Source organism: Lithobates pipiens, unplaced genomic scaffold, assembly GCF_037356315.1.
Source record: "Lithobates pipiens isolate NorthernLeopardFrog02 unplaced genomic scaffold, aLitPip1_a1.2 Scaffold_16, whole genome shotgun sequence".
NCBI classification, from domain to species: Eukaryota; Metazoa; Chordata; class Amphibia; order Anura; family Ranidae; genus Lithobates; species Lithobates pipiens.
In genome coordinates, this window is record NW_027507748.1 from 211,596,937 (window position 1) to 211,622,695 (window position 25,759).

At 44.6% G+C, this 25,759-nt stretch overlaps 1 protein-coding gene across 2 annotated transcripts in view; it reads left to right on the top strand.

Moving 5' to 3' along the window:
- Positions 1–1,125: 1,125 nt before the first annotated feature.
- SCMH1 (Scm polycomb group protein homolog 1) overlaps positions 1,126–25,759 on the top strand; it is a 57,557-nt gene continuing 32,923 nt past the window's right edge. The window contains exons 1-4 of one of the 2 annotated variants that reach the window (XM_077480976.1): positions 1,126–1,252; positions 10,030–10,280; positions 15,894–15,953; positions 22,969–23,039. In XM_077480976.1, the coding sequence (XP_077337102.1) occupies positions 10,256–10,280; positions 15,894–15,953; positions 22,969–23,039 (156 nt within the window). In that variant the 5' untranslated portion in view covers positions 1,126–1,252; positions 10,030–10,255. The remainder of the gene's footprint in view (positions 1,253–10,029; positions 10,281–15,893; positions 15,954–22,968; positions 23,040–25,759) is intronic. The other variant, XM_077480977.1, reaches the window with a different exon arrangement.

A 25,759-nucleotide genomic window follows, 5' to 3' on the forward strand; every position in this document is an offset into this window, starting at 1 on the left:
GTCCTTTGGGGTCAGATTTGTCCGCTACAATCCTACTAAAGATCGCAGATCACCGTCATTAACAATAAAAAATAAAAGTCCCTAAATCTATCCCATAGTTTGTAGACGCGATAACTTTTGCGCACATCCATCAATATACACCTATTGGGATTTTTTTTTCTCCAAAAGTATGTAGAAGAATATATATCGGCCTAAACTTATGAATAAATTACATTTTTTTATATTTTTTTTTTGGATATGTATTATAGCAAAAATACGTTTTTCACAGTTGTCGTTCTTTGGTTATAGCACAAAAAATAAAAACCACAGAGGTGATCAAATACCACCAAAAGAAAGCTCTATTTGTAGGAAAAAAAAGGACGCCAATTTTGTTTGGTTAAAACGTTGAATGATCACACAATTGTCAGTTAAAACAACGCAGTGCCGTATCGCAAAAAATGGAATGGTCATTATGGGGGCAAATCCTTCTGGGGCTGAAGTGATTACATTTTTTTTCCTTCAAATTGCGTTTGCAAAACCGATGCACAAATACCGTGTAATATAAAAACTTGCAACGATTACCATTTTATTCCTTATGGTCTCTGCTAATTATATAAAAGAATTTCTAGCAAAAAAATACTGAGTTAGCCCTGGTGCACACTGAGTGCGGGAATGAAAAATGGTGCGCGTTCAGCTGAACTTGTATCATTTCATTCCCGCATGTCAGTCATGATTTTGGCAGCGATTTCAGAGACCTCTGTGCGTGTTTCTGCACAGATGTCAATGGAAATCGCACCCCGAAGTCGCAAAAAGTAGTACAGAAACGGCTTTTTGAAATCGGTGCGGCATCATTGCCGCCGATTTGCCGTGTCAACTCGGACTAATGTGAACCAGGGCTTAAAATTGTAAACAAAAGTTGCCTGAAAAAAGCCTGGTTGGCAAGTGGGAGTCCTGCAAGCAAGGCCATGGAGAAGAGTCCTCTATAAAAGGCGGCAGAACAGAACACAGCCGCTATAGAATGAATGAAATCTTCTATCCCGCATTCTCCTCAGAGAGTAGGCCTGAGGTATCCCTGCGGTCTCTGGCCCCAGCCTGCCTTCTACACACCAGGCACTAGATGGAGAAGGAGGGAAGGACGGGGGAAGGAGGAGTGAGAGGAGGAGAAGGAGGGGGGCTGTTTTTACGTCTGGTTGCGTAGGAAAGATCATGGCGGCTGCAGATTGAGCTCCCTGTACTAAAGCCCGGGAGGGAAAGCAGTCACTGAGCCAAGGGGGTAAGTGAGCACTGGGGCTGACCGCTGTGAGCGGGAAAGACGGCGGGCGTCTACTACCTCCAACCTCGTCACTTTACGGCAGTGTTCGAGGAGGGTGAGGGAGCCTGGTCCAGCACTGGGCCCTACTGGAGCTGGGAGAGAGCCTGGCTGCTTGTGTTTATAGGAGAGGGAGGGGAGGAGGGCTCCGTCCATTAGATGAAGGTGTCACATTAGACTAGGAGCTTATTGTGTGATGGAGACAGGGTGACAGCTTCCCTTAGTCACAGCTGGGGAGTGTAAACAGCACCAGGGGCTCTATTGTATGGACTGCTTTCACCTCCTCATCAATGACAGCTGGGATCTTACTTCCCTGGCTGGTCAGCTCTAGGTGCTGCCATTATCCCTGACTGCAAACGTCATTGTTCTGTTCATGTCTGTAGTCTGTACATAGTACACTGTATACGAGCATCATAATACAAAATAGTATACATCAACAGTGATTGCATGTTAAAGTAACATCATACACTGATCAGCCATAACATTAGAACTACCCACCGTCACAGTAGGCTTCACATTTGCCAACAAAACAGCCTTGACCCATCAAGGCATGGGCTCCAAAGTAACATCCACATCAGGGGTCTCCAAAGTTTGTAAATAAAGGCCCAGTTTATTGTCCTTCAGACTTTAGGGGAGTCGGACTGTGGACAGTGGGAGTAGAAAATGTCAGTGGGAGGAATAGTGCCCCGTCATTGGTGTCAGTGGGAGGAATAGTGCCCCGTCATTGGTGTCAGTGGGAGGAATAGTGCCCCGTCATTGGTGTCAGTGGGAGGAATAGTGCCCCGTCATTGGTGTCAGTGGGAGGAATAGTGCCCCGTCATTGGTGTCAGTGGGAGGAATAGTGCCCCGTCATTGGTGTCAGTGGGAGGAATAGTGCCCCGTCATTGGTGTCAGTGGGAGGAATAGTGCCCCGTCATTGGTGTCAGTGGGAGGAATAGTGCCCCGTCATTGGTGTCAGTGGGAGGAATAGTGCCCCGTCATTGGTGTCAGTGGGAGGAATAGTGCCCCGTCATTGGTGTCAGTGGGAAGAATAGTGCCCCATTCTTGGTGTCAGTGGGAAGAATAGTGTCCCGTCGTTGGTGTCAGTGGGAAGAATAGTGTCCCGTCGTTGGTGTCAGTGGGAAGAATAGTGCCCCGTCGTTGGTGTCAGTGGGAAGAATAGTGCCCCGTCGTTGGTGTCAGTGGGAAGAATAGTGCCCCGTCGTTGGTGTCAGTGGGAAGAATAGTGCCCCGTCGTTGGTGTCAGTGGGAAGAATAGTGCCCCGTCGTTGGTGTCAGTGGGAAGAATAGTGCCCCGTCGTTGGTGTCAGTGGGAAGAATAGTGCCTCGGCGTTGGTGTTAGTGGGAAGAATAGCGCCCCGTCATTGGTGTCAGAGGTAGGCATAGCGCCCCGGCGTTGGTGTCAGTGGGAGGCATATCGTACCGTCGTTGGTGTCAGTGGGAGGCATATCGTACCGTCGTTGGTGTCAGTGGGAGGCATATCGTACCGTCGTTGGTGTCAGTGGGAGGCATATCATACCGTCGTTGGTGTCAGTGGGAGGCATATCGTACCGTCGTTGGTGCCAGTGGGAGGCATAGCGTCCGGTCGTTGGTGCCAGTGGGAGGCATAGCGTCCGGTCGTTGGTGCCAGTGGGAGGCATAGCGTCCGGTCGTTGGTGCCAGTGGGAGGCATAGCGTCCGGTCGTTGGTGCCAGTGGGAGGCATAGCGTCCGGTCGTTGGTGCCAGTGGGAGGCATAGCGTCCGGTCGTTGGTGCCAGTGGGAGGCATAGCGTCCGGTCGTTGGTGCCAGTGGGAGGCATAGCGTCCGGTCGTTGGTGCCAGTGGGAGGCATAGCGTCCGGTCGTTGGTGCCAGTGGGAGGCATAGCGTCCGGTCGTTGGTGCCAGTGGGAGGCATAGCGTCCGGTCGTTGGTGCCAGTGGGAAGCATAGCGTCCCGTCGTTGGTGTCAGTGGGAGGCATAGCGCCCAGTCGGTGTCAGTGGCAGGAATTATGCCCCACTATTGTCGACAGTGGGGGGAATAATTTCCCAGGGGCCAGACAAAAACAAGCAAAGGGCCGCAGTCTGGAGACCACTAATTGCATGAATGGCAGGTCCCAAGGTTTCCTCGCAGAGCATTGCCCAAAACATCACACTGCTTCTGCCAGCTTTTCTTCTTCCCATACTGCATCCTGGTGTCATCTCTTCCTCAGCTAAGTGAGGTACACGCACTGGCCATTTACATCAAGGATATGCAATTAGTGGACCTACAGCTGTTGCAAAATTACAAGTCCCATCATGCTTCTGCCTCTGGGAGTCATGCTTGTGGCTGTCAGTCTTGCTATGCCTCATGGGACTTGTAGTTCAGCAACAGCTGGAGGTCCGCTAATTGCATATCCCTGACCTACATGATGTATAATGTGATTTAACAGACTAGGCCACCTTTTGCCATTACTCCGTGGTCCAGTTCTGATGCTCACATATCCATTGTAGGCACTTTTGGCTGTGGGCACCCTGACCTGTTGGAGGATACACAGACCCCATATACAACAAACCGCAGTGCACTGTGTGTTCTGACAGCTTTGTATTGGAACCAGCATTAAAGAGTTTGTAAAGGCTTATTTTTTTTCTATAAAATAAATGTTATACTTACCTGCTATGTGTATTAGTATTGCACAGAGTGGCCCCGTACCTCCTCGGCTCCCTTGCCGATGCTCTCCATTCTGCATCTTCTCCATGTGTCTCCATAGGAAGCAGCTTCCTATGGGGGCACATGTGCAGGTTCAATCCTAAGCTGGGCTGTGTGCATCTGTAGATACACACGGCACGGCTCTGCCCCGTCTACAGCCCCACCCTCCCTCCTCATAGGATTTGACTGACAGCAGCAGGTGCCAATGGCTCCCACTGCTCTTAGCCAAGCTTGTAAGATCAGAGAGAGGGGAGAGTAGTTTAGAGAAAACCTCACTCTCTATGTGTACCAACGACCCTTTCGTCAGTTCGTCAGATTTCCTTCCTTGGACCACTTCTTATAGGTCCTGACTACTGCAGACCAGGAACTTCTCACGAGCTACAGTTTTGGAGAACAGAATCCAGTCATCTGGTAGCCACAATTTGGCTATTCAAAGTCAAAGTTGCTCGGGTCCTTACACTTGCCCTTTTTTTTTTTTTTGTGTGCTTTCAACACATTAACCTCGGGGACAACTTGTTCACTTGCTGCATAATATATCCTGCCTACTTTCAGTTGCCATTGTAACGAGATAATTAATGTTACACTGCCTTGAAAAAGTATTCAAACCCCTTGAAATTTTCCACATTTTGTCATGTTAAAACCAAAAAAAAAACATAATTTATTTTATGTGAGAGATCAACTCAAAGTGGCACATAATCGTGAAGTGGAAGGAAAATTATAAATACGTTTAAACCATTTTTTACAAATAAATATCTGAAAAGTGTGGCGTGCATTTTTTTTCAGCCCCCTTTATACTCTGATACCACTAACCAAAATCTAGTGGAACCAATTGCCTACTTAGGTCACCTAATTAGTAAATAGATTCCACCTGTGTGTAATTTAATCTCAGTAAAAATACAGCTGCTTCGGTGAAGCCCTCAGAGGTTTGTTAGAGAACCTTAGAGAACAAACAGCATCATGAACGCCAAGACACACCAGACAGGTCAGGGATAAAGTCGTGGAGAAGTTTAAAGCAGCGTTAGGTTATAAAAAAAATATCCCAAGATTTGAAAATCTTGTGGAGCACTGTCCAATCCATCATCCGAAAATGGAAAGCGTATGGCACAACTGCAAACCTACCAAGACATGGTAAACTGACAGGCCAGGCAAGGAGAGCATTAATCAGAGAAGCAGCCAAGAGGTACAGCCATGGTAACTCTGGAGGAACTCTGCGATCCACACTTCAGGTGGGAGAATCTGTTCACAGGACCACCATTAGTCGTGTAGTCCACAAATCTTGCCTTTATGGTAGAGTGGCAAGAAGAAAGCCATTGTTGAAAGCCATAAGAAGCCCTGTTTACAGTTTGCAAGAAGCCATGTGGGGGACACAGAGAACATGTGGAAGAAGGTGCTCTGGTCAGATTAGAGCAAAATTGAACTTTTTGGCCTAAAAGGAAAGCGCTATGTGTGGCGGAAAACTAACACTGCACATCACCTTGAACACACCATCCCCACTGTGAAACATGGTGGTGGCAGCATCATGTTGTAGGGATGCTTTTCTTTGACAGGGACAGGGAAGCTGATCAGAGTTGATGGGAAGATGGATGGAGGCAAATACAGGGCAATCTTATGCCGCGTACACACGACCGCACTTTCCGACAGAAAAGGTCAGACGGAATCATTTCATCGGATATTCTGATCCTGTGTGGGCTTCATCTGACTTTTTTTTTTTTTTCAAAAATTCTGACGGACCTAGAAATAGAACATGTTTTAAATCTTTCTGACGGAATCAATTCCTATCAGGAAAACCCTTCGTCTGTATGATATTCCGATGGACCAAAAACTACGCAAAGGCAGTTATTGGCTACTGGCTATTGAACTTCCTTTTCTAGTCCCATCGTACGTTCTAAAGGAACAGACTTTGGTGTGATCATGTGTAGGCAAGTCTGTTTCAGTGGAACTCAGTTGGAAAGACCGTCAGAGTTTATTCTGACAGAATGCCCGGTCGTGTGTACGCGACATTAGAAGAAAATCTGTTAGAGTCTGAGAAAGACTTGAGACTGGGGTGGAGGTTCACCTTCTAGCAGGACAATGACCCTAAACATACAGCCAGAGCTACAATGGAATGGTTTAGATCAAAGCATATTCATGTGTTAGAATGGCTCAGTCAAAGTCCAGACCTAAATCCAATTGAGAATATGTGGCAAGACTTGAAAATTGCTGTTCACAGACAGTCTCCATCCAATCGAACAGAGCTTGAGCTATTTTGTGCTAAAATGTTACACTCTAAAGGCCCGTACACACGGTCGGACTTTTTGACAACAAACATGCAAATTAGCTGTTTTGGAGCAACATCCGACTGTGTGTACGCTCCATCGGACAAACTTTTTCTGTTTTCATCAGACTTTTGTTGGCTGTGCGAACGGACAAACTTTCTGGCAACAAAAGTCCGATGGAGCAAAGTCTGACCGTGTGTACGCAAAAGCATCGGACTTTTGTACAAGGTACAAACACGCATGCTCAGAACCTATGCAAACGATCAGACTACAATACAGAAGTTGACCAAAGGTGGCGCTGGAGTCATTGAACGTCCTCTTTTGAAGTGGCGTCCGTACGTTGTGACGTCACCACGTTCGTGTTTGTTGTCAAAAAGTCTGGAAGACGGAACTTTTTTCTGATGTCGGAGCGACTTCAGTAGTGTACATTAAGACGGCTCTCATTCACTTACATTGATTTTATCATGTTGTGTGACTTGAGGCAACTTGGGACGACTTCAAGTCGGATCCAAAGTTGCATCTGTGTGAATGGACTCTAAATGTGCAAAGCTGGTAGAGACATCCCCAAAAAGCCTTGCAGCTGTAATTGCAGTGAAAGGTGGTTCTACAAAGTATTGGCTGGGACACTGAATACAAATGCACACCACGCCTTTTACACACTTCTTTGTAAAAACAAAAATGTTGAAAGCCATTCATCATGTTTCTTCTACTTCACAATTATGTGCCACTTTGTGTTGGTCTATCACATGGCCCTCCAGCTGTTGTAGAACTACACGTCCCACAAGGCATTGTAAAACTCTGATATTCACAGACATGACTAGGCATTATGTGAATTGTAGTATCTTAACCACTTCAATACAGGGCACTTATACACCTTCCTGCCCAGACCAATTTTGAGCTTTCAGCGCAGTCGCACTTTGAATGACAATTGCTCGGTCATGCTACATTGTACCCAAACTAAATTAAAGAGCTTTCTTTTGGTGGTATTTAATCGCCTCCTGGGTTTTTTATTTTCTGCTAAACAAATAAAAAAAGACAGAAAATCTTGAAAAAAAACATGTTTTTTTTTTGTTTCAGTTACAAAACTTTGTAAATAAGTAAGTTTTCTCCTTCACTGATAGGCACTGACGGGGCTGCAGTGACAAGCACTGATGGGCACCGATGAGGTGGCACCCTTGAAGTGGCATTGATAGGCAGCACTGATAGGTGGCACAAATAGGCACTGATAGGTGGCACGGATTGGCATGGATAGGCAGCACAGATAGGCGGCACGGATGGGTATGGATGGGCACTGATAGGCGGCTAGGATGGGCACAGATAGGCGGCATTGTAATTTAAAGTTTTGTATGGAGGGATGCCAATCAGTGCCAAACAATAATGCATGCCAATCAGTGATGCCCATTGTGGGCACTGATTAGCATCCATTATGGGCACTGACTGGCATTCATTATGGGCACTGGCTGGCATCCCTGGTGGTCTAGGGGGCATACCTGGTGCTGGGCATCTCCTGGTGGTCTGGTGGTGTCCCTGGTGGTCCAGTGTGGGCATCCTCGGGGGGGCTGTGCTGATAATCGATCAGCAGAGACCCCCCCTGTCAGAGGAGCAGCCGATCGGCTCTCCTCTACTCACGTCTGACAGACGCGAGTGAGGAAAAGCCAATCACCGGCGCTTCCTCTTTACACTGTGATCAGCTGTGATTGGACATGGCTGATCACGTGGTAAAGAGTCTCCGCCGGAGACTCTTTACCGAGATCATAGTTGCAGGGTGTCAGACTGACACCCGGCAAAAAACAATCGCCGCGATTTGCGCCCCGGGGGCGCGCAGCGGCTTAATATCCGGATCACGTTATATGACGTCTGGTCAGGATATTAAAACCACTTTGCCACCGTCATTTTGCTATATGGCGGGCGGCAAGTGGTTAACAACTGGAGGGCCATAGTTTGGAAACCCCTGGTCTATCACATAAAATCCCACTAAAATACATTTACGTTTTTGGTTGTAACACGACAAAATGTGGAAAATTTCAAGGGATATACATTTTCAAGGCTCTGTAAATGGTCACAATGTTATGGCTGATCGGTGTACATGCATGACAGCAGCTTCTAAAAATGTAAGGTCATGTATTTACATGTTGAGGAGTTTCTTGTTATATATTTGGATCATTTGCCAAGCACTTCCTAGAATTCATTGGGGAAAGGAGAAGCGTGGGTTTTGTTCTGATCAGCACCTGCTAAATTTTGAGCAGTGCTTTTCTGCACTCGATGCCGCTGTCCAGCAGATTTGTACAAGGCCTCAAGATGAAAGCCAGCTTGGGCTTCAGTAAAGGTGTTGGATGCACTTAGTCATCCAAATGTTTTTATGCTTTATATAAAGCCATCAAATTTACATACTTTGTTCCTGCTTACGCTCTAAGTCCCTACCTCATATGCATACACGTACTAGGACCAATATAGATAGGAGCCAGTAAATCTACCAGCTTGTCTTTGAAGTGCGGGAGTTAATTTAAACAAGCACAGAGAGAACATGCCAGCTCCATGAATATAGTGGCCTGAGTGGGATTCCAACTGAGGAACCCAGGGCTGCATGGCAGATAAACCACTAAGCCACTGTGCTGCCCAGTTATAGGCACATTATGAGACATTTAGTGACACATTCTGTAGTATTGATAGTTACCATGTGTGGGTTTCCTTAGTGGAGGCCACTGGGCTCATAGCTTGGTCACCTTACACAGTTCTCCAACATGCTATAGTGGGGGTATAAAATGTAATATTGAAGGAAGTCTAGTCAGTATAGTTTTCTTCCTGCCCCCGGATCCCACCCCTGCAAAGAAAAAAAAAAACATGGCTTTGAACAGGCTTTGTTAAAGCTCTCTGTCTGAATGCGAGTCAAAGCTCCTGTCACTAAATAAAATGGTTAGCTTACAGTCCTGTTTATACCTTGCTTTTTCTTGGTGCTTCAATGAGGCTTCGGTGGAGCTTCAGTGGGGCTTCAAGCGATCTTTGCCATAGACTTTGAAGACACTTTGAAGCACTACTGATGCTAAGTGGGTGTCTTTTTTTTTAACAGCCTGTCCGAAGCCTCGTTGAAGCAGAAGGAAGGTGTAAAAACCCACTAGTTTTTCTTTTTTTTTCCCCCAGACAGAAAACGCCCCTGCCGAAAACCGCTGATTGCCTCTGTGTGCATGGACACATAGGATAACATGCTGGGAAGTTTACTGGCTGCAGAAAAAAAACACCTGAAGCCAAAAACAGCAGCTGTAATAACATCCAGTGTGCATGAGGCCGAAAGCGTTTGTTACCCCAATGTTTCATAATCCTGATATGTGCCTGTTGTACCATGTACTTGTATGAGAAAGTATCCTGTTCTCTTTGTGTTGCTTGCTTTATGTGAAATCCCTGGTGTTCCTGTCAGTCTATCTGCTTTCCTATTTAAAAAAACTGACCACACTAAGCAGGAGAACACACCATGGTCAGTTCTCTAGCATTGCTGGGAACTCAGCCTGCTCTCCTTCAATAATTAGACGTCCTGATGCACACCCCCCTCCCATAGCCACTCACTGGCAAACTTAGTGCGGACAGAGGGAATGTGATCACAAAAAAAAAAAAAAAAGAAAGAAGTGCTTTGTTCATGTTTCATGTCTAAACTTTACAACCACTTTAGTATATCTACTTTTTAACTCAAAATTATAGTAAGAAAATATGTACAGAAGAGCCACACTTTTTATGTGAATGTATCGATAACTGACACCATCACTGTGAAAATCGTCTTTCTCCTGATACTAATCCCGTATACATGTTTGTAACTTGTGTTTATTTCAGATACACTCCAATGGCCAGCTTGAGAAACAGAGCGTGACAGACCCAAGAATTGTATATACAAATGGATCATTTGAAAGTGTAACAGGAACCACCTGCTCAGCTGTCCACGTTCCACTGTCCTACTCTCCCAAGGCTGTGTGCTGGAGTCAGTCCCTAGAGTTTCCCTTCGCCATTGTGTGATCTGTCACCTTAGGAACCTGCGCATCATTGCTTGGCTCCTGGAATCATGAGAAAACCTGGTCACTTAAGGGGTAATTTTTTTACTGAGATGACTATTTACATGGGTATGTTGGCTTTTGAAAAGAGGTTTTTTTTCTGCATGTTTAAAAACTATATAATTTTAGATCGTTGTTACTCTTGGTCCATCTATGCTCCTCCTCAGGGTAACAGGGCTTGATGTTCAGCATTGGAATATTTTATTTGCATCATTGTGTAAGTGGTTTAAAGCTGAACTCCAGGCAAACAGCTACATGAAGTGCACTTAAAGGAGCTGTTATACCGGCCAAAGGATTTGTACTTCTGCCCATCCAGTTCTGGGTGGTGGGTAACAACACCTTTTTTTTTTTTTTTTCTCTCTCTGCTGCAGTTTATTAACAATTACACCGATCAGCCATAACATTATGACCGCTGAGAGGTACAGTGTATAACAGAGATATGCAATTAGCGGACCTCCAGCTGTTGCAGAACTACAAGTCCCATGAGGCATAGCAAGACTCTGACAGCCACAAGCATGACACCCAGAGGCAGAGGCATGATGGGACTTGTAGTTTTGCAACAGCTGGAGGTCCGCTAATTGCATATCCCTGATGTATAACATTTATTATCTCATTAGAAAGACATTAGAAAGTAGGTGGGATATATTAGGCAGCAAGGTAACATGTTGTCCCTGAAGTTCATGTGTTGAAAACAGAAAAAAAGGGCAAGCATAAGGTTTTGAGTGACTATGACAAGGGCTAATTTTGTAATGGCTAGATGACTGTGTCAGAGCAGCTCCAAAACTGTAGCCTTTGTGGGATATTTCTGGCTTGTATTGGTCAAGACCTACCAAAAGTGGTCCAAGGAAGGAAAACCGATGAACCAGAGACACGGTCATGGTAAAGCTGCACGATTCTGGCTAAAATGAGAATCACAATTTTTTTGCTTAGAAGATAGATCACGATTCTAGCGGCATTTTAGCTTTTTCTTTTATTCATCGAAGTGTATTTTTTTTCCAAAATATTGCGTTTGAAAGACCACTGGGCAAATACAGTGTGACATAAAATATTGCAGCAATTGCTATTTTATTCCCTAGGGTCTCCACTAAAAAATATATATATATAATGTTTGGGGGTTCCAAGTCATTTTCTAGCAAAAAATATTGACTTTAACTTAAGAAAGACGTGTCAGAAAAAGATTTAGACTTTAAGTGGTTAAACTTCCTACATTTACATGTTGTTGAAAACTTGGCAGACTGCCTGGATTTTTTTTCTTTACAAACAGAAGTGTATACCTTTGCTCTAAGAAGGAAGCTTAGTTACAATGTTTCATATTAAAAACTTGGCAGACTGCCTGAATGTTTTCTTTTGACAGCTGAGAGAGCAGATAAGTCTCTCCACTTATATGAAAGAATCGGCAAACTCTGCAATAGAGATCGTCAGAGGGGGTTTAATCAGGATCGCGATTTTGTAACGATTAATTGTGCAGCTCTAGGTCATGGGCAGCCAGGACTCACTGATGCCCGTGGGGAGCAAAGGCAATCAAACAGAAGAGCTACTGTAGGTCAAATTTCTGTAAAACTTAATGCTGGTTCTGATAGGTGTTAGAGCACACAGTGCATCGCCGTTTGTTGCGTATGAGACTTTGTAGACATAGACCAGTCAAGAGTACCCATGTTGATCCATGTCCACAGCCAAAAGTACCTACAAAGGCACATGAGCATCAAAATTGGACCACAGATGCCTGGGTGCAGAAATATTTCTGGCGCCCTTACATGGGTGTGGTCATAATACTAACTCCTCCCCTTTACAAATGTTTCTATGGCAGAAAATCAAACACAGTTATGCTCCCCTAAGTAGTCTTCAATACCCTGGGATCCTCCTATGATCTCTTAACAATAAACAAAATACAGGAAGAGAGTACTCTAATGCGACCTGGGGGGGAGGGGGGTCTCTCTGTCGGACACAGAGAGGGCTTCTGTTAGAAAGAGCCCCCAGACATACTGCAGATATAGTACAGGAGATGGTCAGAGACTGCAGACATACAAGAGATCAATGCCTCAAATGCAGCTTATTGGTGTCCATGAAATGAAGCCACATCAGTGCCCACCAAATGCAGCCTACCGGTTCCCACTGAATGCAGCCTATCAGTGCCCACCAATTGCAGCTCATCAGTGCCCACCAAATGGAGCCTACCAGTGCCCACCATTTGCAGCCTGCCAGTGCTCCTGGATCATGCAGAGCGGCGACGATCTCCTACTGTCACTGAGCTCGGATTTGAATCTACCGGGCGGCCACTGTAACTGCTTCCTATACCTGCTTGCGGCTCCCATGATACACGTCACACTGATTCAATTTCACTGCATTGGATTAGTGTTCCATCTATCAGGGAGGACTTACAGCGCCGCTGGGCATTTCAGACCAAAGCTTGTGTGGTGTGTGTGTGTGTCTTAAAGGGGTGTGGTTAACTAGAGTTTGAGAGTATTATTTAGTTCAGAATGTGTTAATGTTATATAGGGAGTACCTGGGTCCTGGCCCCACTGAGTGAAGTGGCACATGTGTTTCTTTGGTAAGAGACACCCCCCCCCCCCCCTTGCTAGGTATATAGAGTGGCAGTGGGAGTACCTGGGTTCTGGCCTTGCTGAGTGACTCCTCTCAGCAGGGCCAGAATCTAGGTGCTCTCATTGCCACTCAACACCTGGGCTAGCTGGAGGGGGGGCTCCCTTACCAAAGGAACGTGTGTGCCACTCCACTCAGCAGGGCCACCAGGTACTCAAGAGTTTTCCATTTCGGGCTGCCACAGTCGCCACCATGTCAGTACAGGCTGAAGCAGCTTCCAATCCAATCCTCATTTCGGCACCCAGCTCTCTCTCTTCACGCTTTACCCTTGCAATTGTATAGGGTGCGCAAATGCCGGGGGAAGGTCATCCAGTACCGAGAGCAAACACGGCAAACACCTCACCCCTATATACCCCCTTCCAAGATAAATTCCCCCAAAAACCAAATTCTCTTACCCCCCCATCCCTCCTCTCAGCGAGTATCCCCCTTCTCAGCACAGACACCCCACCCCCCAACTTCCATCTACCAGAAAAAATCCCCCCTTCCAGCACAAATCCTCACCCCCCCCCCTAGTTTTCCCTTCCAGTACAAATCCCCACCTCAGTACAAATACCTCCTCAGAATAAACCCTTGCCTCCACCTCCCTTTCCCAACTCAACCGCCCCCACACCCCTCATTCCAGTAGAATTCCCCCCAAATCCTTCCTTCTTACAGAAATTCTCTTACTCCTCAATCCCTCCTCTCAGCACAAATCCTCACCTCTAAATACATACCCCCTTCCATCACAAACCCTTGCCTCCATCTTCCCCCTCCAAACATAAATCCCCCAAACTTCCCTTTCTTATATAAATTCTCGTACCCCCCCCCCCAACCCCCAAATCCCTCTCTCAGCAAAAATCCTCCTTGGGGTATAAATCTTGCCCAGACCCTTCCCTCCATCTTACACCAATTTTCTTATTCCCCCAACTCTTCCCTACAAGCACAAATCCTACTCCCACCCCCCCCCCCTCCCCCAGTAAACCTGTCCTCACCTCCCTCATTGCAGGGAGATCTTTTTCTTCCCAGGCTCCTTCTTCTGTTCTGTCAGAGCAGCCTGCTAAGCTGTAACCTGTAGTGCCCTAGACTACAGGGGACTGAAGAATGCCATCCTACTATGCTGGGACTTGTAGGCCCTCTGTGGGGAACTGAAGATTCATCAGTCCTCCCACAGCATAGGGCATTAAAAGTCCCAGCACTCCTCCATTGCTTCAAATTTCCCACCTACACCCCTTTCTCGTGCACAGAACTTTCCAGGGATTGGAGTGTGGGTGGGGCAGACACAGAGGAGGGGGCGGGAGGAGGAGAAGCAAATCAATATCTCTCTCCTCTCCTGTCCTGTCTCTGCGGAAAGGGGGAGTGTGCTGGCTTGGCTTTGGGGGAAATCAACACTCTCAGGTGCAGCCAGCCCGTCCGTCCCATCCTGCCCTGACCCAACCTAACCTGACAGCTTCTTCTGACCGACATTTAGCAACACTGCCCAGGCACAATCGTCATCCTGGTAGGTGTTGCCTGGGGGGGCAGGCACAGCGCAGCTCCCTAGATTCGGCCATGAGCTGTCCCCGCTGCTCCAAAGCTGAGACCATTCGAAAGTATTTTATTTACACACACAAGGAAAGGAGGAGGGAGGGGAGCACTCGGGCACTTCAGAGCCCCCCCCCCCCTTCAGGGCCTGGGTGCGATGCACGCGGCCCACCTGCCCAGGATCGGCCCTGCACAGATCAATCAAAGAAAGTGATACAAAAAGACGCCACCTGCTCACACCTATAGCTGGCTATCGCAGTAATAAACTTGGAAGGCTAACAACAGATACAAACAAACCCAAGGATAAACCGAGGAAAAAAACAAGCTTTACTTACCACCAGCCCACAGACAACCAATTAACCAATGAAAGAAGGTGGCCTGATCTGATGAATCGTGCTTTCCTTTACATCATGTGCATGATCGGGTGGGTATGCATTGCTTACCTGGGAAAGAGTTGTCACCAGGATGCACTATGAGAAGTCTGATTCGTGGAGGCCCCACCTTGCACGTTACAGGATCAGCTACTGATGGCTTGGTGCCAGATACCACAACATACCTTCAGAGGTCAAAAGAAGTCAATGCCTCAGCAGGTCAGGGCTATTTTGATGGAAAAAGAGGGACCTACTCAATATTAGGTGGGTCGCCATAATGTTATGACTGATAGATGTATAGGTCTCATCTCCACCCCCACTCGCTGACTGGAACGTGAAAGGAAAGGCAGCAAGCTGGTGAGCTGATCTCTCTGGCACTCTGATCTCTCCTTTTATCAGCATATTTCTTACACTGCAGCACAGCTGATTGGCTCCTTGTGCTGCTTCTCTCTCGCTCTCTCTGAACTCTGATGTATAGTGTGTTACAAGAGGCAGATGACAAGTCATTGATCTATTTGCACCAATTGCATTTAGAAATATAATTACAAATGAGTTAATGAATACGGAGCTGCAACGACCTGCCTGTTTGTATCTGTCTGCAGTTCAGCTTTAAATTGTCAAATATTACATTATGTGAGATACAGCTTGACCTGGGTAGGATAGTAGGCTGATTATTTCACTGTGCTGCTTATCTGGTACCTTTAGGTGAATAATAGCTATGCTTTGGTGTCTATTTTGTGTATCACTAATCAATCCATTGCCATTTCCCCACTATTTCTAATTCCATGATAGTGATCCGGTCTCCCCAACTGCACTCATACATACGAATGGCTGACATGCATATACACTATTCATTGCATGATTTTCAGGGCCTCCAGTGACAAGCCAGTTTATGCTTACACAATTATTTTGCCCATTGCTCTAGCCAGTAGATTCCCTATTATAGGTAGCATGGCCCTGCAGGTTTTCATTGTTTATTTTTCAAGGATTCACAGTTTCTTTCATATAGTTTGGCTTGAACTGTGCATGTGAGTAGTATTAACAGACCTTTATTTTATCTCCGTCATGTAAAAGTTATATCTCTGAATGTCAGCTTTAGACAACCTTCAAACTGCTGACATATATAAAACTACAAATAACATACTGTGTATGTATCTCATCAGTGTATATCATTTTTTAGCGGCAGACTGGAAAGATGGGAGGAGACATGTCAGACCTGCTGATACGCATACTCATCAAGGTATAGCTAATCCTGTCTGTAATTCATATTGGCATACATTAAAATATATCCATATCCAAAACAGCCAAAATCCCCAGATTTTAAAACCCCTGTATAGCCAAAACCTCTAGCTTAAAATTTCTGCTTGGCCATCCCATGGTTCTAGCATTCTTTCTTGGTACAAACTCATAGTTCTCAGCAGAAATCTCTCAGTTCCTAGATAAATAGTGGACGGAAATTAATATATTTTAAGTGCAATGCATAGTCTTTTTTTTTTTTTTTTTTTTAGATACACATATAAAAGAGATCTGCTTGATCCAAGTAATCTAGGTGTTTTTGTTTTTACAAAACATTGTTTCTATGTAAGTTTTTTTTATTTCTATATGTATGTAGTGCAGGTAAGTTCATTATCTACACATGTTCTGCTTCCTCCTTTGCAGGCCTACACAATGTTTGAGCTTTACTGCTTCTTCTAACCGTGCGTCTGCTGACTCATGGGAAACAGTGCACTCCCAGTGTAGCTGATATGTTGACTTAAAGTGATGCTAAACACACACTGTTTAGTTTTATATTCTCCCTTCTATTTATGTATGTGGATGATGACGCTGTAATTATTTTTATTTAAAAAAAAAAAAGAAATCTAAATATAAGCAGAAAGAGCTTCCAGTCATCTGCTGCTGGTCACAAGGTAAAAAAAAAAAAAAAACAGTTTTTGGAATAGAGTAAAAATAAATAATATCAATAAACTGTTTTAAATTGTCATACAAATATATACCGTATATACTCGAGTATAGGCCGACCCGAATATAAGCCGAGGCCCCCAATTTACCCCCAAAAAAACTGGCAAACTTATTGACTCATGTATAACCCGAGGGTAAGACATGCCTGTCCATCCCTGTGTGTGTGTCCGTCCATCCCTGTGTGTCCGTCCATCCCTGTGTGTCCGTCCATCCATCCCTGTGTGTGTGTGTCTCCATCCATCCATCCATCCATCCCTGTGTGTGTGTGTCTCCATCCATCCATCCATCCATCCCTGTGTGTGTGTGTCTCCATCCATCCATCCATCCCTGTGTGTGTGTGTCTCCATCCATCCATCCATCCATCCCTGTGTGTGTGTGTCTCCATCCATCCATCCATCCCTGTGTGTGTGTATCCATCCGTGTGTGTGTGTGTGTGTGTGTGTGTGTGTGTGTGTGTGTGTGTGTGTGTGTCCAGCCTACCTGTGTCCCGAGCCTTTGTCCCGAGCCTCCGTCCCGTGCCTTGCCTCCGTGCCTCGCCGCCGTGCCTTGCCTCCGTCCCGTCCCGTCCCGTCCCGTGCCGTGCCTTGCCTTGCCTCCGTCCCGTGCCCTCTTCGTCGGCGGCCATTGTAAAATTCAAAAGCTGCGCCGCCGCCTTCGCCTGTGATAGGCGGAACACTGAATTTCCCAGCAGCCTGTGTTCCGCCTATCACGTACATCGTATCATCCTCGTCCGTAGTACGAGGATGATACGATGTCCGTGATAGGCGGAACACAGGCTGCTGGGAAATTCAGTGTTCCGCCTATCACAGGCGAAGGCGGAGCCGGAGGCGCGGCTTTTGAACTATAGAATGGCCGCTGTCTGTCTGCTCGACACGCTGATCGAGCGGGCAGACAGCGATGACTCGAGTATAAGCCGAGGGGGGCACTTTCAGCCTCAAAAAAGAGGCTGAAAATCTCGGCTTATACTCGAGTATATACGGTATTTGAAATTGATTGAAAATTGAAAATCTTTTTGTTGAAATAACAGGGTGTGGGTGAATTTCTGCCAGCCATGGTTTGTGTCAAACCCCTCCAACCTATGTCTTAGAATAAGAGGGAGGTGAAGCCTCCATCAGTCTACATGTAATATTCTGTAGCTGGTTAGTGGGTATGGAGGAAGTGGGCTGTCATTTACCACTATGTATACCCCTACATGTGTGATTCTATAGTCACATCGGTTGCTCAGATTTGATATGGAAGAAATGCTCAGCATAGAAACTCTTTGAAAACTGAGCATGTGCAGAGATGTCCACACTGCTCTGCAAAATCCTTAGCTGAATTGAGGGCATGAACAGAAGGTGGAGAACAACAGGATCAACCTGTTTTTTTGAAGAATACAGATAAGGAATCTCATAGTGACTAAGTATGAACAGCATGTAAAACAGCACTTGTTTATAGCTTTAGTGACACTTTTAACAGTTGTTGGGCACAATAATTATAGTAGCAATGAATGCTGTACGCGTATAGCCTAGTGCTCCTAATGTTTTGACATAATTATAGTAGCTAGTCTGCCCTCAATGGCTAGTCTACATATCTCTGAATTTAGGAAAATGGCAAAAAAACTTGTAAAAATATAAAAGACACATAAGTTGTTATCTCTGTAATAATCTATCTTATGTGATGACTAAAATTATACTGTAATTATTTATTTAAAGACCAAATCTGTGCACCACACTTTCCATAGTCTTAAAGGGCAAAGTTGATAGTTACACCCTTCTTGTAATCAATTTTTTTTTTTAAAGAATAATGTTTTATTCTTTTCCAAGTTTAAGAACAAACAGTTAATATGTACAGTCAGTGTAAATCCAGAATCATTTCTGATACAATAGGTAAATTACATTCAGAAAGAATGTAGAGAAGGCGAATAAATATGCAGTTATGAGGGACTGTCCTAACATTGGCTGGGTGATTGGCTGACTGAACAAGGTTTGCCAGCAGTCCCATTTAACAGAAACCGATCCAATGATTGCCTTTCGTCGAACTGGAAGGGCTACACACACGCAATTCGGCTGGTCTCTGCTGAACCAGCTGAATTTCGATCTGTGTGTACCCAGTTTAAAGTATAAGTTTATCTTTACAGAAAATCTGTAAGGTGAACTTACGCTGCATGCCCTCCCCATGGCACCGGTCCCGCTGACCTAGAGTCCAGCAATCACCTGCTAGGAGACATCGGATAGCCGCTTTACCGGTCCAAGGATTTAAAATCCCAGCGGCTTTCTCTCTTCTTCTCTCCCACTGACAGGACAGGCTACGGGGGGTTGTGATTGGTCGGGGCCGACCAATTAGAATGCCTCCTATATGTAACCTTAAGGAGATTAAGCCAAGGGGAATTCTAAGCCCTGGACTGGTAAAGCGGCTGTCCGGTGTGTGTGTACGGGGATCGCCAGGTCAGCAGGACCGGGGGGGGGGGGGGGGGTGAGGGGGGGGGGGGTCCAGTGTAAGTTCACCTTTACAGAAAAATCTGTAAGGTGAACTTACCCTTTAAGTCTACCTGATGGTGTACTGACAGAGTGGATGTCAACAAGAACCTTATGGTGGTAAGAAGAAGCCACAGGGTATATACCAGTAGCTCAACTGGCAATAACAAGTGGTATATCTCCTGATCTCTATGCTTGTTCTGGGTCTTTGATTTAAAGTATTGAAATCTTAGCATGAGCATAATAGCCAGAGAATTAACATTCCTATAATAAAGGTCAGCAATGGTAGCCTACATAACTCTCATGACCGGTGCAATTTTAAAGGAAAACAGCACTTCTTTTTTTTTTTTTTTTTTTTTATCTGTTTATTGTAGATTGTCAAGAAAAAAAAAAGAGAGACTATGTACATAGGGTTACAGTGGATATTGATACTAGACAAGAGAGTATCCCAGCAATGGATTAGGATATCCACAGGTATATCAACAATAAGACTCATATAGTGGAAGTCTAGAGGTCAGTACATCTGAGATAATAATACAATCAGAGTTAGCTGCAGAATAGCACAAATACGTAAGGCCTATAGGGTTCCCCCTGAAGGCAGTTGTATAGGGTCATCAAAAACAGAACATCCAGTGCTAGAACATCCATAAAGTATGTTATATAAATAACTTTTGTAACAAAAGTTCTACAACTATATCAAATACAAAGAGAAGAATAACCGAGGGAAAAATGAAAAGTAAAGAAAAAGTAGAAGAGAGTTCAATCGTCAGACAATTCCCAACACCTCCAAGTAGTTCAATTAGATATTCCAACTATACAGGGTGAGGTCATGTCCAAAAGTTTTGTTTAATTTGGGAATATTATTATTAAGTGGACCTGTCACATGTTGTGAATACGTTTACTGAGATCTATATGGGAAGGTGGTAGCTGCTGTTTCCACTTTAGGGCTGTCAAGCATCTAGCTGCAGTCAGGATATGGTTTATTAATTTGGTGGCTAGTTTGGCTGTATTCGGCATGGGCACCCCCAGGAGGAAGTGAACTGGATCCAGAGAGAACCGGAAAACAAACAGATTCTAGACTTCTAATGATTTCCCAAAAAGAAGCATGTCGGAATAAAACAATGGAGCTACTATTGTTCATTTGTTTTTATATAGTAAGTTTAGGGAGTAGCTTCCTTATTCTTGCTATGCTACTTGGTGATTCCGTGACCTGGAATAGGTATGCAGGTAAGCTGTCCCAACAGTACTCCGATGCATATTATTTCTGGATCTATGACTCAATGAGTAGTGACTCAAGGATATGACTTCTACAGTTTGTAATGTAGTCCTGTTGGTGTATACATTGCCTCATTCTTCAATTAGTGTGATTATCATTTACTGCTAATAGTGTTTTTGTCATGTTAACACAATCGGCTCATTTCGCAAAGCATAAGACACTTTTTTTAATTTAAAAATAAGACAACATTAAAGTTAGCCCATTTTTTTTAGTATTGTGAAAGATAATGTTGCGCCGAGTAAATTGATATCCAACACGTTTCAAAATTGCGCCCGCTCGTGGAATCGTGACAAACTTTTACCCTTAAAAATCTCCATAGGTGACATTTAAAAAAAATTCTACAAGTTGCATGTTTTGAGTTACAGACGAGGTCTAGGACTAGAATTATTGCTCTTCCTCGAACTATTGTGGCAATACCTCACGTGTGGTTTGAACACCGTGTTCATATGCAGGCCCTATTCACTTATGCGTTCGCTTCTGCACGCAAACTCTTTGGGACAGGGCACATTTAACAAAAAAATTTTTTTCCACTTAATTTATTATACCTTTTTATTTTTACACCGTTTAAAAAAAAAAAAATTAAAATGTGTCACTTTTATTCCTATTACAAGGAATGTAAACATCCTTTGTAATAGAAAAAAGCATGTCAGGACCTCTTAAATATGAGATCTGTGGTCAAAAAGACCTTAGATCTAATATTTACACTAAAATGCAATAAAAAAAATTCATAAAAAAAAAGAAAAATGGTCCTTTAAGAGCTGTGGGTGGAAGTGACGTTTTGGCTCGGTATCGGGACCGATACCGATCATTTGCACGAGTACTTGCGTAAATGCTCCCAATGCCTGATCTGATACCTGGGAGAGGCGGTGTTTCATCAGATTAGGCAACCCGGCGCAACTGGAAGTCAGCGGGCGGAACAACGGAAGTGGCGCTTGTGACAATGTTAGCGTTTGCACATCCTGACGCCCATCTTGGTACACCCTGCACTAGGCCGCAGTAAGCCAGCAACAGACATTTTGTTACACCCAGCCCATATAGTTTGGGCTGGGTGTAGCAAGATGGCCGATGCCGCTTTTATGCGGCCGAGTGCAAGGAGTACCAAGATGGACGTCGCAGGCAGCCTTTCCTTTCATGGCATTTCAGTGCCTGCTCATCAGTGCCCATAAATGCCACCTATCAGTGCCAGCCACCTGTCAGTTCCAGCCATCAGTCGGTGCTGCATATCAGTGCCCATCAGTGCAACCTAATCTGTACTTTGCTCTGAAAACCTGTCACATGACATTAAAAGAAAAGTATCGGTATCAGCGAGTACTGTGCTTCTGGAAGAATGGTCAAACATTCCCATAGACACCCTTCTAAACATTGTGGACAACCTTCCCAGAAGAGTTGAAGCTGTTATAGCTGCAAATGGTGGGCTAACTCAGTATTGAACCCTACAGACTAAGATTGGGGTGCCATTAAAGTTCATGTGCGTGTAAAGGCAGGTGTCCCAATACTTTTGGCAATATAGTGTAGTTAAGAGTCTTTATTCGATCTTTAACTCACAATATGCCTTTCAGTATGTGTGAAGAATGAAAAAGTTGGTCCTGCAGGGAAAGAGATATCGTTACATAAGGATACTTGCAGATCTCCACATCATCATTGATCCACATCTTTTCTGTCATAGGTTTACAAATATATAGGAAAGACAGAGGTCAAAGACATAGCATAGCAGTACCTGTATATTAATAGCAGCTCAGTCTGGCCTCCTTTTAATATGTGGTTGGGGGGGCAGCCGTTGAGCCATAGTTTTAAGACCCCCCCATATCAATCTAACAAAGTGGTTGGAGGTGGTTGTGTCAAAAAAATAAAACCCCAGTCACATTCGTTCAAGTGAATAGGGCTGCGCCACAATCTGCCCGCTGCAACATGCAATGCTTCTGGTGCTGTGGTGTAGACTTTACAGGGTTAGAACAGGCCGTGAGGAGGCGACATATCGCCTCCCAGCTGCCTGTCAAATGCCTTCTGAAAAGCAATCTACCACATATAATTTTTAGAGGGCAGTGCAGGTGTACACAAGCCCTATGTAAGAATAGGTGTCATGTCCCACTTACTGTTTTCTTTATGGAGAACACAGAAGAGTCGGTGAAATGAACACACTGCATTTTCCCACTTTACACCCCGCAATGGTGGGGCAGCAGTATAAGTATTACTGGTCCTTTGCTGATCACCTCGCATTATAAGTGACACAGAAAAGGCCTCCATGTGCACATACCATAACTAACTTCCTAGCCCAGTGATGGCGAACCTTGGCACCCCAGATGTTTTGGAACTACATTTCCCATGATGCTCACCTACATTGCAGAGTGCATGAGCATCATGGGAGATGTAGTTCCAAAACATCTGGAGTGTCAAGGTTCACCATCACTGTCCTAGCCTGATAAGATCTGCTTGTAAAGTACACCTGAAATGCACTGATATACAAGAAAACGTCTTATTCTGAGTGGAGAGGTAAGGAGAATAAAGTGCTTTGATATTCTGTTGTGGCATTACAGTAACATTTACTATAAAATGTTTCTTTTCAGGGCACTTCAGCTGGGAGAAATACCTGAAGGAGACGGGATCTCAGCCGGCCCCAACACACTGCTTCAAACAGGTGAGAGGTTTGAAAAGTGAAGTTGTTTGGAAGGCTACAGGGGCATAGTAGAAAAATACCCTGAAATGGATTTATTAAGATGCTGAAAAAATAAGCGATTTGAAGTTTTCTTTAAACTACCCAGTTACCAGCAGAATTTCTCGAAGAAGATCTAAAACGTGATTTTAAAAGCCATTACTGCTGAAGTACAGTGCAAACATATGGTATCTCACAAAAGTGAGTACACCCCTCACATTTTTGTAAATATTTTATTCTATCTTTTCATGTGACAATACTGACGAAATGACACTTTGCTACAATTTAAAGTAGTGAGTGTACAGCTTGTATAACAGTGTAAATTTGCTATCCCCTCAAAATAACTCAACACATAGCCACTAATGTCTAAACCGCTGGCAACAAAAGTGAGTACACCCCTAAGTGAAAATGTCCAAATTGGGCCCAAAGTGTCAATATTTTGTGTGGCCACCATTATTTTTCAGCACTGCCTTAACCCTCTTGGGCATGGAGTTCACCAGAGCTTCACAGGTTGCCACTGGAGTCCTCTTCCATGGATGTTAGAGACCTTGCGTTCCTCCACCTTCCATTTGAGGATGCCCCACAGATGCTCAATAGGGTTTAGGTTTGGAGACATGCTTGGCCAGTCCATCGTCTTTACCCTCAGCTTTTTTAGCAAGGCAGTGGTCGTCTTGGAGGTGTGTTTGGCATCGTTATCATGTTGGAATACTGTTCTGTGGCCCAGTCTCCGAAAGGGAGGGGATCATGCTTGGCTTCAGTATGTCACAGTACATGTTGGCATTCATGGTTCCCTCAATGAACTGTAGCTCCCCAGTTCCGGTAGCACTGATGCAGCCCCAGACCATGACACTCCCACCACCATGCTTCACTGTAGACAAGACACACTTGTCTTTGTACTCCTCACCTGGTTGCCGCCACACACTCTTGATACCATCTGAACCAAATAAGTTTATCTTGGTCTCATCAGACCACAAGACATGGTTCCAGTAATCCATGTCCTTAGTCCGCTTATCTTCAGCAAACTGTTTGCAGGCTTTCTTCTTTAGAGAAGGCTTCCTTCTGGGATGACAGCCATGCAGACCAATTTGATGCAGTGAGCGGTGTATGGTCTGAACACTGACTGGCTGACCCCCAGCCCTTCAACCTCTGCAGCAATGCTGGCAGCACTCATACGTCTATTTTCCAAAGACAACCTCTGGATATGACGCTAAACACGTGCACTCAACTTCTTTGGCCAACCATGGTGAGGTCTGTTCTGAGTGAAACCTGTCCTGTTAAACCACTGTATGGTCTTGGCCACAGTGCTGCAGCTCAGTTTCAAGGTCTTAGCAATCTTCTTATAGCCTAGGTCATCTTTATGTAGAGCAACAATTCTTTTTTTCAGATCCTCAGAGACTTTTTTGCCATGAGGTGCCATGTTGAACTTCCAGTGACCAGTATATGAGAGTGAGAGCTATACCATCAAGTTTAACACACCTGCTCCCCTTGTACACCTGAGACCTTGTAACACTAACGAGTCACATGACACCAGGGAGAGAAAATGGCTAATTGGGCCCAATTTGGACATTATCACTTAGGGGTGTACTCACTTTTGTTGCCAGTGGTTTAGATATTAATGGCTGTGTGTTGAGTTATTTTGAGGGGACAGCAAATTTACACTGTTATACAAGCTGTACACTCACTACTTTACATTGTAACAAAGTGTTATTTCTTCAGTGTTGTCACATGAAAAAATATTTACAAAATTGGGAGGTGTGTACTCACTTTTGTGAGATACTGTATATTAAAGCACTGTTTCATAACTCTGTGCTCAATTATTGCTAGAAATGCATGTTTTACAGGTAATCTGCAGTGATAGAGATATGGTGGGGGCATTCCTGGCTTTCAAGATTACTGGTTGCTTGCCTGTCTCTGGTTTCAAAGATCTTTTAGACTCCCAGAACTTGTCCTCTTAAGCCCCATACACACTATCAGTTTTTCTGCTGAGTTTTTCCTTCAGATTTACCAAAACCATGTAGTACAAGGGCCTGCCTGATTGCATACAAATTGAAACTCCTAAGGTTTGACCTCATATTATATGGTTTTGGTAAATCTGAAGGAAAAACTCAGCAGAAAAACTGATAGTGTGTATGGGGCTTTAATCTGCATACTTAAAATCAGTGCCTCAGAGCCATTGGATTAGCATAATAGCCAGGCAAGTAGCATTTTCAGGAGAAGTCAGCAATGGCTGTCTTCATATTTTCTTAACAGGCTAGTGAGAGACTAAGCTCTGTCAGTTATATAGGGGACCTAAACGGTGGCTCTTGATATGTGCAGCTGCACATAATGTTCACTATAAGTGCAGCCATGGCCAAAAGTTTTGAGAATGACACAAATATAAATTTTATAATTTTAAAAGTCTGCTGCCTCATTTTTTATGATAGCAATTTGCATATACTCCAGAGTGTTATGAATAGTGATCAGATGAATTGCAATTAATTGCAAAGCCCCTCTTTGCCATGAAAATGAACTTAATCCCATAAACATTTCTACTGCATTTGTGAAGAAGGCTTCAGGGCGCTGGGGAAAGTCCAGCAAGCTCCAGGCTCGTCTCCTACAGTTGATTCAGCTGTGGGATCGGGCACCAGCAGTGCAGAGCTTGCTCAGGAATGGCAGCAGGCAGGTGCGAGTCCATCTGCATGCACAGTGAGGTGAAGACTTTAGGA